This window comes from Pinus tabuliformis, chromosome 2_2 (assembly GCF_031772625.1).
Source record: "Pinus tabuliformis cultivar Carrire ecotype Pingquan chromosome 2_2, CPIR1, whole genome shotgun sequence".
Classification (NCBI taxonomy): Eukaryota; Viridiplantae; Streptophyta; class Pinopsida; order Pinales; family Pinaceae; genus Pinus; species Pinus tabuliformis.
The window spans coordinates 1050107851-1050120428 of NC_142300.1; the positions used below are offsets into that span (position 1 = coordinate 1050107851).

At 40.8% G+C, this 12578-nt stretch overlaps 2 protein-coding genes across 2 annotated transcripts in view; one reads left to right on the forward strand and one right to left on the reverse strand.

Annotated features, from left to right (window-relative positions):
* The window catches only part of LOC149196978 (uncharacterized), a 78450-nt gene that overhangs the window by 30201 nt on the left and 35671 nt on the right, over positions 1-12578 (forward strand). The window lies entirely within an intron of this gene.
* Positions 9234-10425, reverse strand: LOC149196979 (putative UPF0481 protein At3g02645). The gene has a single exon (XM_089406190.1). It carries the CDS (start codon positions 10423-10425, stop codon positions 9343-9345), a length of 1083 nt encoding a protein of 360 aa, XP_089262316.1. The 3' UTR covers positions 9234-9342.

Below are 12578 nucleotides of genomic sequence, written 5' to 3' on the forward strand. Positions count from 1 at the left end.
TAAAAATTGAGATTTACGAATTTCCTTATAAAACATAATTTACGATAGTATAATAATCAAACTAAAATATTTGAAGTTCTCCGATAAATATAATAAAACTAACATCTTTTTGATTGTATGAATGAGATAATAATTTTTTTGCTTATTTTTATTGTTTTTTGTTGGTATAAATGAATTTTTTTCTCTGCAATATGATCCCTACAATTGGTCGTTTCGGGTTTTTCAGCTATCCGGGATCCTCAATTGCCTTTCATATGGACTTATACATTTTATGTGGTTTCTTATGCTTTTCATGCTCCATAAGAAACCACATAAAATGTATAAGTCCATATGAAAGCCAATTGAGGATCCCGGATAGTTGAAAAGCCCGAAACGACCAATTGGAGGGATCATATTGCAGAGAAAAAAATTGCTCTTCATATGGCAGATATGAAGGAAAAGCGCCTGAGCTTAAACCAAAGGGGGCAAGAAGCCCATTATAGAAGTCAAAATGGAGGCCAAAGGCCTGTCAGAATTCTTGAAAATACTGTCGTTCCTCCACGACCATAGGAACCAGCAGGTAAGAACAAAAAGGGAACGCCGGGAGGAACATTGGAGTACACTTTGCTTAAACCAACTAGAACTAGGATGGTGATACATCTGATCCAAATTGCAAATCATCAACCGACTATAAATCACACATCTATTTCGAAGAAAAAAACAGCAAAGAGGCTACTTATGTGCCGATTTAATTGTGAAGATTGTTTGAACAATGGCGAGACCCAGTATAGCAATTGCCACCACCGTTGCTAAAACTTTCCAGTACGATGAGAAATGGTCCCGCCCAAGCTCTGCAAACTGGACCCTCATTTTATCTCTGTAGTGCTTATTCACACTTTCTTTCAATGGGACAAAGAGATCCGCCATATTCGCGATCCCAACATCCTTGCATAAACCGTTGAATAGGTCGGCAACCTCTTTGCCACTCCCAATCAGTTTTGTAAGGATTCCCATTGATCTGAGCAATGCCACGTCTTCTCGCGAGTCGATCAAGTCGTCCATGAGATTCACGTAACTACTCACGAAATTGCGTTCTGATGGCTTGCACATCTCCCAAGCGATGAAGTTACGGAATAGTACCTTTGATCCGTATGTGATATAGACCACAGGAAGATAAATTATGGCCCTCTTCTGGTCGAACGTAATCCCACTTATGCCTCCATTGCATGGTCGAAATTTGATCCCAGCATTGTTTAGTTCTACTGCAGTAGGGATGCTTTCGCAGTCAGCATCTAGTGCTTTATGTTTGCCTTGGAGCATTAGAAGGTAATAGCCAATACAACTTTTAATTGAGAGGGGATGCTCAGCTTGATATGGCTCAACATCGGAAAACTAATATATAATGGCCTCGTGCAAGAAATGTAAAATATGATCAACTTCTCTTTTAATCATCCTATCCATTAGAGAATCTTTATCCTTCCAGGAAATTTTGAACAAACCCGATGTTCCATTCTGCAGCAGATTCATAAGCTCCCACTTGACCGCGTCTTCCCCGACTTCCTCCGATCTGCTTTCCCTCACTTTCTCCAATCTTAGTAACTCTAGGAGAACGATCCAAGGTATCTGATTCTCAAGCATCACAATGTCCTTCAGTATATTGGATGCAAGGAGCTTGTTTTCCAAAATCATAAGGTCATTCCTATGAGTCGGGTCACACTTGTGCCCACCCAGAGTTCTCAATACTTCTAGAATGCAGAAACCGTCCAAACATAGCATCCAAGCAAGGGTCTTTCCATCGTAGCTGATATTTTTTTCGTAGATGGCCCTCATTTTGTACTCCACGCTGAGGGTCGCAGTTGGGAAAGCCATATCATCTCGCTTGATCTTCATCTTGTTCATCATTCTACGCAAGGCTCTTTCTTTGTGATTGTTCATAGGAGCAAGCTCTTCACTTTTGTGATGAAGTGGACCCAAGGAAACTGTTTGAGGGACATATGCTTTCCTTTTTGTGTCTTTCAGGAACTCTGGAACTCTGAATATCGAAACTCTGACATGAGAATTCTCGAAATTTGTGCTGTGGCGCATTCGTGGCCTTTCACCGCCCTCTGATTTTCCCCGTAGCCTCTGCTGCCCGTCATCACTCTCGGCATCTGCCTGGATCTCATCACTCTCCTGGATCTCACCACTCTGGGCTGCCAACTCTACAGACACAGCGCTTGCATGGCCACTGCTAGACATTTTATTATCACAATTCCAGTGAAGAGAATACTTTGTGTCTCTCTTATTACAACTATGTCTCCGCTCCAGTGGAGTTTCTAAAAACTTTCTCCACCTTATATCTCATTACACACTCAAGCAAAGCTCTAGCAATCAACACAGTTATAAAGAAACAAAGAATACTCCACACAACAGCGAACACATGAGTCGTCAAAGGCGAGAAACGAATGGGAGAAACCAAACATTAGAAAGGGATAAAACTGAAAAATTGAAGTAATGAATATGATCTAGATTTCCGGCCCTAGGGATGGCGGCGAGGGCGGCGTCGCCTTGGGTAATTCTGTTTTGCAAAAGTTGGATGATCGAGTCTTCAAAGAAGCGAATTGCTTTGTGCTTCAACCAGAAATTCCGTCTGCCAGGAGGGGGGCGTCGCGTTGGGCAGTCAAGATAGGCTCCAGCTCCATGTGAGGTACTTGGGCAATGAGTTCGTTCTGGAGAGAAGGGAAAACATGTTATTCGTGGACGGTAAAATGTGTTATTACATCGTTCCCACGGTATGGGAGGAACTGCAACTCTTGAATTTTATGGAATTGGACGGCGCCGCCGTCGCCCTCGCCGCCCTCGCCGCCTTTGAGCGTGTAATGAGATATAAGGTGGAGAAAGTTTTTAGAAACTCCAATGGAGCGGAGACATAGTTGTAATAAGAGAGACACAAAGTATTCTCTGCACCGAAATTGTGATAATAAAATGTCTAGCAGTGGCCATGCAAGCGCTGTGTCTGTAGAGTTGGCAGCCCAGAGTGGTGAGATCCAGGAGAGTGATGAGATCCAGGCAGATGCCGAGAGTGATGACGGGCAGCAGAGGCTACGGGGACAATTAGTGGGCGGTGAAAGGCCGCGAATGTGGCACAGCACAAATTTCGAGAATTCTCATGTTAGAGTTTCGATATTCAGAGTTCTAGAGTTCCTGAAAGACACAAAAAGGAAAGAATATGTCCCTCAAACAGTTTCCTTGGGTCCACTTCATCACAAAAGTGAAGAGCTTGCTCCTATGAACAATCACAAAGAAAGAGCCCTGCGTAGAATGATGAACAAGATGAAGATCAAACGAGATGATATGGCTTTTCCCACTGCGACCCTCAGCGTGGAGTACAAAATGAGGGCCATCTACGAAAAAAATATCAGTTACGATGGAAAGACCCTTGCTTGGATGCTATGTTTGGACGGTTTCTGCATTCTAGAAGTATTGAGAACTCTGGGTGGGCACAAGTGTGACCCGGCTCACAGGAATGACCTTATGATTTTGGAAAACAAGCTCCTTGCATCCAATATACTGAAGGACATTGTGATGCTTGAGAATCAGATACCTTGGATCGTTCTCCTAGAGTTACTAAGATTGGAAAAAGTGGGGGAAAGCAGATCGGAGGAAGTCGGGGAAGACGCGGTCAAGTGGGAGCTTATGAATCTGCTGCAGAATGGAACATCGGGTTTGTTCAAAATTTCCTGGAAGGATAAAGATTCTCTAATGGATAGGATGATTAAAAGAGAAGTTGATCATATTTTACATTTCTTGCACGAGGCCATTATATATTAGTTTTTCGATGTTGAGCCATATCAAGTTGAGCATCCCCTCTCAATTAAAAGTTGTATTGGCTATTGCCTTCTAATGCTCAAAGGCAAACATAAAGCACTGGATGCTGACTGCGAAAGCATCCCTACTGCAGTAGAACTAAACAACGCTGGGATCAAATTTCGACCATGCAATGGAGGCATAAGTGGGATTAGTTCGACCAGAAGAGGGCCATAATTTATCTTCCTGTGGTGTATATCACATACGGCACAGAGGTACTATTTCGTAACTTAATCGCTTGGGAGATGTGCAAGCCATCAGAACGCAATTTCGTGAGTAGTTACGTGAATCTCATGGACGACTTGATCGACTCGCGAGAAGACGTGGGATTGCTCAGATCAATGGGAATCCTTACAAAACTGATTGGGAGTGACAAAGAGGTTGCCGACCTATTCAACGGTTTATGCAAGGATGTTGGGATCGTGAGTATGGCGGATCTCTTTGTCCCATTGAAAGAAAGTGTGAATAAGCACTACAAAGATAAAATGAGGGTCCAGTTTGCAGAGCTTGTGCGGGACCATTTCTCATCGTACTGGAAAGCTTTAGCAACGGTGGGGGCAATTGGTATACTGGGTCTCGCCATTGTTCAAACAATCTTCACAATTAAATCGGCACATAAGTAGCCTGTTTGCCGTTTTTTTCTTCGAAATAGATGTGTGATTTATAGTCGGTTGATGATTTGCAATTTGGATCAGATGTATCACCATCCTAGTTCTAGTTGGTTTAAGCGAAGTGTATTCCAATGTTCCTCCCGGCGCTCCCTTTTTGTTCTTACTTGCTGGTTCCTATGGTCGTGGAGGAACGACAGTATTTTCAAGAATTCTGACAGGCCTTTGGCCTCCATTTTGACTTCTATGATGGGCTTCTTGCCGCCCTTGGTTTAAGCTCAGGTGCTTTTCCTTCATATCTGCCATATGAAGAGAAATTTTTTTCTCTGCAATATGATCCCTCCAATTGGTCGTTTCGGGCTTTTCAGCTATCCGGGATCCTCAATTGGCTTTCATATGGACTTATATATTTTATGTGGTTTCTTATGCTTTTCATGCTCCATAAGAAACCACATAAAATGTATAAGTCCATATGAAAGCCAATTGAGGATCTCGGATAGCTGAAAAACCCGAAACGACCAATTGGGGAGGGATCATATTGCAGAGAAAAAAATTGCTCTTTATATGGCAGATATGAAGGAAAAGCGCCTGAGCTTAAACCAAGGGGGGCAAGAAGCCCATTATAGAAGTCAAAATGGAGGCCAAAGGCCTGTCAGAATTCTTGAAAATACTGTCGTTCCTCCACGACCATAGGAACCAGCAGGTAAGAATAGAAAGGGAGTGCCGGTAGGAACATTGGAGTACACTTTGCTTAAACCAACTAGAATTAGGATGGTGATACATTTGATCCAAATTGCAAATCATCAACCGACTATAAATCACACATCTATTTCGAAGAAAAAAACAGCAAAGAGGCTACTTATGTGCCGATTTAATTGTGGCTCAACATCAGAAAACTGATATATAATGGCCTCGTGCAAGAAATGTAAAATATGATCAACTTCTCTTTTAATCATCCTATCCATTAGAGAATGTTTATCCTTCCAGGAAATTTTGAACAAACCCGATGTTCCATTCTGCAGCAGATTCATAAGCTCCCACTTAACCGCGTCTTCCCCAACTTCCTACGATCTGCTTTCCCCCACTTTCTCCAATCTTAGTAACTCTAGGAGAACGATCCAAGGTATCTGATTCTCAAGCATCACAATGTCCTTCAGTATATTGGATGCAAGGAGCTTGTTTTCCAAAATCTTAAGGTCATTTTTGTGAGCCGGGTCACACTTGTGCCCACCCAGAGTTCTCAATACTTCTAGAATGCAGAAACCGTCCAAACATAGCATCCAAGCAAGGGTCTTTCCATCGTAACTGATATTTTTTTCGTAGATGGCCCTCATTTTGTACTCCACGCTGAGGGTCGCATCCGTTGCATTCGTGGGGAAAGCCATATCATCTCGCTTGATCTTCATCTTGTTCATCATTCTACGCAGGGCTCTTTCTTTGTGATTGTTCATAGGAGCAAGCTCTTCACTTTTGTGATGAAGTGGACCCAAGGAAATTGTTTGAGGGACATATGCTTTCCTTTTTGTGTCTTTCAGGAACTCTGGAACTCTGAATATCGAAACTCTGACATGAGAATTCTCGAAATTTGTGCTGTGCCGCATTCGCGGCCTTTCACCGCCGACTGATTGTCCCCGTAGACTCTACTGCTCGTCATCACTCTCGGCATCTGCCTGGATCTCATCACTCTCCTGGATCTCACCACTCTGGGCTGCCAACTCTACAGACACAACGCTTGCATGGCCACTGCTAGACATTTTATTATCACAATTCCGGTGCAGAGAATACTTTGTGTCTCTCTTATTACAACTATGTCTCCGCTCCAGTGGAGTTTCTAAAAACTTTTTCCACCTTATATCTCATTACACACTCAAGCAAAGCTCTAGCAATCAACACAGTTATAAAGAAACAAAGAATACTCCACACAACAGCGAACACATGAGTCGTCAAAGGCGAGAAACAAATGGGAGAAACCAAACATTAGAAAGGGATAAAACTGAAAAATTGAAGTAATGAATATGATCTAGATTTCCGGCCATAGGCATGGCGGCGAGGGCGGCGTCGCATTGGGCAATTCTGTTTTGCAAAAGTTGGATGATCGAGTCTTCAAGGAAGCGAATTGTTTTGTGCTTCAACCGAAAATTCCGTCTGCCAGGAGGGGGGGCGTCGAGTTGGGCAGTCAAGATAGGCTCCAGCTCCATGTGAGGTACTTGGGCAAGGAGTTCGTTCTGGAGAGAAAGGAAAACATGTTATTCGTGGACGGTAAAATGTGTTATTACATCATTCCCACGGTATGGGAGGAACTGCAGGTCTTGAATTTTATGGAATTGGATGGCGCCGCCGTCGCCCTCGCCGCCCTTGAGTGTGTAATGAGATATAAGGTGGAGAAAGTTTTTAGAAACTCCACTGGAGTGGAGACATAGTTGTAATAAGAGAGACACAAAGTATTCTCTGCACCGGAATTGTGATAATAAAATGTCTAGCAGTGGCCATGCAAGCGCTGTGTCTGTAGAGTTGGCAGCCCAGAGTGGTGAGATCTAGGAGAGTGATGAGATCCAGGCAGATGCCGAGAGTGATGACGGGCAGCAGAGGCTACGGGGACAATCAGTGGGCGGTGAAAGGCCGCGAATGTGGCTCAGCACAAATTTCGAGAATTCTCGAGTTTCGATATTCAGAGTTCCAAAGTTCCTGAAAGACACAAAAAGGAAAGCATATGTCCCTCAAACAGTTTCCTTGGGTCCACTTCATCACAAAAGTGAAGAGCTTGCTCCTATGAACAATCACAAAGAAAGAGCCCTGCGTAGAATGATGAACAAGATGAAGATCAAGCGAGATGATATGGCTTTCTCCACGAATGCAACGGATGCGACCCTCAGCGTGGAGTACAAAATGAGGGCCATCTACGAAAAAATTATCGGTTACGATGGAAATACCCTTGCTTGGATGCTATGTTTGGACGGTTTCTGCATTCTAGAAGTATTGAGAACTCTGGGTGGGCACAAGTGTGACCCGGCTCACAGGAATGACCTTATGATTTTGGAAAACAAGCTCCTTGCATCCAATATACTGAAGGACATTGTGATGCTTGAGAATCAGATACCTTGGATTGTTCTCCTAGAGTTACTAAGATTGGAGAAAGTGGGGGAAAACAGATCGGAGGAAGTCGGGGAAGACGCGGTCAAGTGGGAGCTTATGAATCTGCTGCAGAATGGAACATCGGGTTTGTTCAAAATTTCCTGGAAGGATAAATATTCTCTAATGGATAGGATGATTAAAAGAGAAGTTGATCATATTTTACATTTCTTGCACGAGGCCATTATATATTAGTTTTCCAATGTTGAGCCATATCAAGCTGAGCATCCCCTCTCAATTAAAAGTTGTATTGGCTATTGCCTTCTAATGCTCCAAGGCAAACATAAAGCACTGGATGCTGACTGCGAAAGCATCCCTACCGCAGTAGAACTAAACAATGCTGGGATCAAATTTCGACCATGCAATGGAGGCATAAGTGGGATTACGTTCGACCAGAAGAGGGCCATAATTTATCTTCCTGTGGTCTATATCACATACGGCACAGAGGTACTATTCCGTAACTTAATCGCTTGGGAGATGTGCAAGCCATCAGAGCGCAATTTCGTGAGTAGTTACGTGAATCTCATGGACGACTTGATCGACTCGCGAGAAGACGTGGCATTGCTCAGATCAATGGGAATCCTTACAAAACTGATTGGGAGTGACAAAGAGGTTGCCGACCTATTCAACGGTTTATGCAAGGATGTTGGGATCGCGAATATGGCGGATCTCTTTGTCCCATTGAAAGAAAGTGTGAATAAGCACTACAGAGATGAAATGAGGGTCCAGTTTGCAGAGCTTGTGCGGGACCATTTCTCATCGTACTAGAAAGCTTTAGCAACAGTGGGGGCAATTGCTATACTGGGTCTCGCCATTGTTCAAACAATCTTCACAATTAAATCGACACATAAGTAGCCTCTTTGCTGTTTTTTTCTTCGAAATATATGTGTGATTTATAGTCGGTTGATGATTTGCAATTTGGATCAGATGTATCACCATCCTAGTTCTAGTTGGTTTAAGCGAAGTGTACTCCAATGTTCCTCCCGGCGCTCCCTTTTTGTTCTTACCTGCTGGTTCCTATGGTCGTGGAGGAACGACAGTATTTTCAAGAATTTTGACAGGCCTTTGGCCTCCATTTTGACTTCTATGATGGGCTTCTTGCCCCCCTTGGTTTAAGCTCAGGCGCTTTTCCTTCATATCTGCCATATGAAGAGCAATTTTTTTCTCTGCAATATGATCCCTCCAATTGGTCGTTTCGGGCTTTTCAGCTATCCGGGATCCTCAATTGGCTTTCATATGGACTTATACATTTTATGTGGTTTCTTATGCTTTTCATGCTCCATAAGAAAGCACATAAAATGTATAAGTCGATATGAAAGCCAATTGAGGATCCCGGATAGCTGAAAAGCCCGAAACGACCAATTGGAGGGATCATATTGCAGAGAAAAAAATTGCTCTTCATATTGCAGATATGAAGGAAAAGCGCCTGAGCTTAAACCAAGGGGGCCAAGAAGCCCATTATAGAAGTCAAAATGGAGGCCAAAGGCCTGTCAGAATTCTTGAAAACACTGTCGTTCCTCCACGACCATAGGAACCAGCAGGTAAGAACAAAAAGGGAGCGCCGGGAGGAACATTGGAGTACACTTCGCTTAAACCAACTAGAACTAGGATGGTGATACATCTGATCCAAATTGCAAATCATCAACCGACTATAAATCACACATATATTTCGAAGAAAAAAACAGCAAAGAGGCTACTTATGTGCCGATTTAATTGTGAAGATTGTTTGAACAATGGCGAGACCCAGTATAGCAATTGCCCCCACTGTTGCTAAAGCTTTCTAGTACGATGAGAAATGGTCCCGCACAAGCTCTGCAAACTGGACCCTCATTTCATCTCTGTAGTGCTTATTCACACTTTCTTTCAATGGGACAAAGAGATCCGCCATATTCGCGATCCCAACATCCTTGCATAAACCGTTGAATAGGTCGGCAACCTCTTTGTCACTCCCAATCAGTTTTGTAAGGATTCCCATTGATCTGAGCAATGCCACGTCTTCTCGCGAGTCGATCAAGTCGTCCATGAGATTCACGTAACTACTCACGAAATTGCGTTCTGATGGCTTGCACATCTCCCAAGCGATTAAGTTACGGAATAGTACCTCTGTGCCGTATGTGATATAGACCACAGGAAGATAAATTATGGCCCTCTTCTGGTCGAACGTAATCCCACTTATGCCTCCATTGCATGGTCGAAATTTGATCCCAGCATTATTTAGTTCTACTGCAGTAGGGATGCTTTCGCAGTCAGCATCCAGTGCTTTATGTTTGCCTTGGAGCATTAGAAGGCAATAGCCAATACAACTTTTAATTGAGAGGGGATGCTCAGCTTGATATGGCTCAACATCGGAAAACTGATATATAATGGCCTCGTGCAAGAAATCTAAAATATGATCAACTTTTCTTTTAGTCATCCTATCCATTATAGAATCTTTATCCTTCCAGGAAATTTTGAACAAACCCGATGTTCCATTCTGCAGCAGATTCATAAGCTCCCACTTGACCGGGTCTTCCCCGACTTCCTCCGATCTGCTTTCCCCCACTTTCTCCAATCTTAGTAACTCTAGGAGAACGATCCAAGGTATCTGATTCTCAAGCATCACAATGTCCTTCAGTATATTGGATGCAAGGAGCTTATTTTCCAAAATCATAAGGTCATTCCTGTGAGCCGGGTCACACTTGTGCCCACGCAGAGTTCTCAATACTTTTGGAATGCAGAAACCGTCCAAACATAGCATCCAAGAAAGGGTCTTTCCATCGTAACTGATATTTTTTTCGTAGATGGCCCTCATTTTGTACTCCACGCTGAGGGTCGCAGTGGGGAAAGCCATATCATCTCGCTTGATCTTCATCTTGTTCATCATTCTACGCAGGGCTCTTTCTTTGTGATTGTTCATAGGAGCAAGCTCTTCACTTTTGTGATGAAGTGGACCCAAGGAAACTGTTTGAGGGACATATGCTTTCCTTTTTGTGTCTTTCAGGAACTCTGGAACTCTGAATATCGAAACTCTGACATGAGAATTCTCGAAATTTGTGCTGTGTCGCATTCGCGGCCTTTCACCGCCCACTGATTGTCCCCGTAGCCTCTGCTGCCCGTCATCACTCTCGGCATCTCTGCCTGGATCTCATCACTCTCCTGGATCTCACCACTCTGGGCTGCCAACTCTACAGACACAACGCTTGCATGGCCACTGCTAGACATTTTATTATGACAATTCCGGTGCAGAGAATACTTTGTGTCTCTCTTATTACAACTATGTCTCCGCTCCAGTGGAGTTTCTAAAAACTTTCTCCACCTTATATCTCATTACACACTCAAGCAAAGCTCTAGCAATCAACACAGTTATAAAGAAACAAAGAATACTCCACACAACAGCGAACACATGAGTCGTCAAAGGCGAGAAACGAATGGGAGAAACCAAACATTAGAAAGGGATAAAACTGAAAAATCAGGAATCACATGACTCAGAAAACAACCTACTTCATAATAATTGTTGGAAGATTACATAAGCACACTTATAAAGAAGCAAAGAATACTCCACACAACCGCGAAGACATGAACCATAAACCATATGATTAGGAGTGTTAACTTTGACTTTTAATGGAAAAATATTTTTCTTTTCTTTGTTTATTTTATTTTTAATTTCAATCTTTATGTAAATCTATTATTTTGAATCAAATAATATATTTTTGAACGTTACTAAATAAAAAAAAATGATTATTTTATTCCATTCGTTGAAATTCTCTTTGCATCATTTTCATTATTTAATCTCTTTTTAGGATGAGATTCTCCATCTTTATCTTGATGATGAAACACACTAGATGATTCAAAATGAGTAGGCTCCAAAATTCTTATGTAATTTTTATCGAAATAATTTCAGTATAAGATATATTATTATGCCCATGGGGTGTGGAATAGATGGTGACTTGGTGTACTATTAAGTCGCTTTGTGATGTGAAGTTCACTGGTTTGGAACTTTGTGGGAAAAAATCCATACATGCTAAGGCCATACATGCTAAGGCTTGGTGTGGTGAGATCCCCATGTGATTTTGACGCCTTAGATGCCCCTCGGAAGCAGTTTATCAAGCCACAACTTAATCATGATGTAATCTCTGATGATTCATATTTGATTATAATTAGGAGAGGAAAAGAGTAATGATATGGTCAAAAATATTTATTTAGTGAAATAACTCAAAGAATAATGATTAATTGAGTTAATGAAGAAAAGTGAGTAAAATAAATTAATAATTTAATAAATAAAACTAATTTATTAATTATTTTAAGGAGTTATAGCCAAGGTAAGTTAGAAACAATTACGACATATTGATTTAATAATTATTTTATAGGAGAAAAGTGTATCTATTAAAGAAACATAAATAAATAATGATTTATTTAACAACTAATGATGTATCAATATACGGAATAATGATTTGTTTATTCAATAACTATGAATATAGATATGTCATTAACAACTTTTATTGACTTGACATGTTATCATTAAAATATTTTATAGTTAAAATGAATTAGTTTATTTATTGATTCACGATGTATCAATATAAGGAATAATTATTTATTTATTTAATAAATATGAACATAGATATGCTATTAACAACTTTTATTGATTTGACATGTTATCATTAAACTATTTTATAGTTAAAATGAATTAGTTTTTTTTTTTTTCTTGTCAAAATCTATTTTTAACAATTCAATATTAAAGAGATGTGTGAATCTTATGCTCACATACAATTTACATATAATATTAAAAGAAATAATAATTAAATAATATTTATTTATTTATTAAAAAAATATATTTTAATATCTATCTTAAATAAAATATTATAAATTCAAATATATCTAAATAAAATAGAGAAAATAATTGAAAACCACTCTTTTTTATTTAAATTTCATTCAAAATTGTTTTATATCTTAATACTATGGAGCTATATCATTTTTTAAATCTTTAATATAGAATCAGAACATTAAATATAAAAAATTATTTCAATGCAATCATTTTAT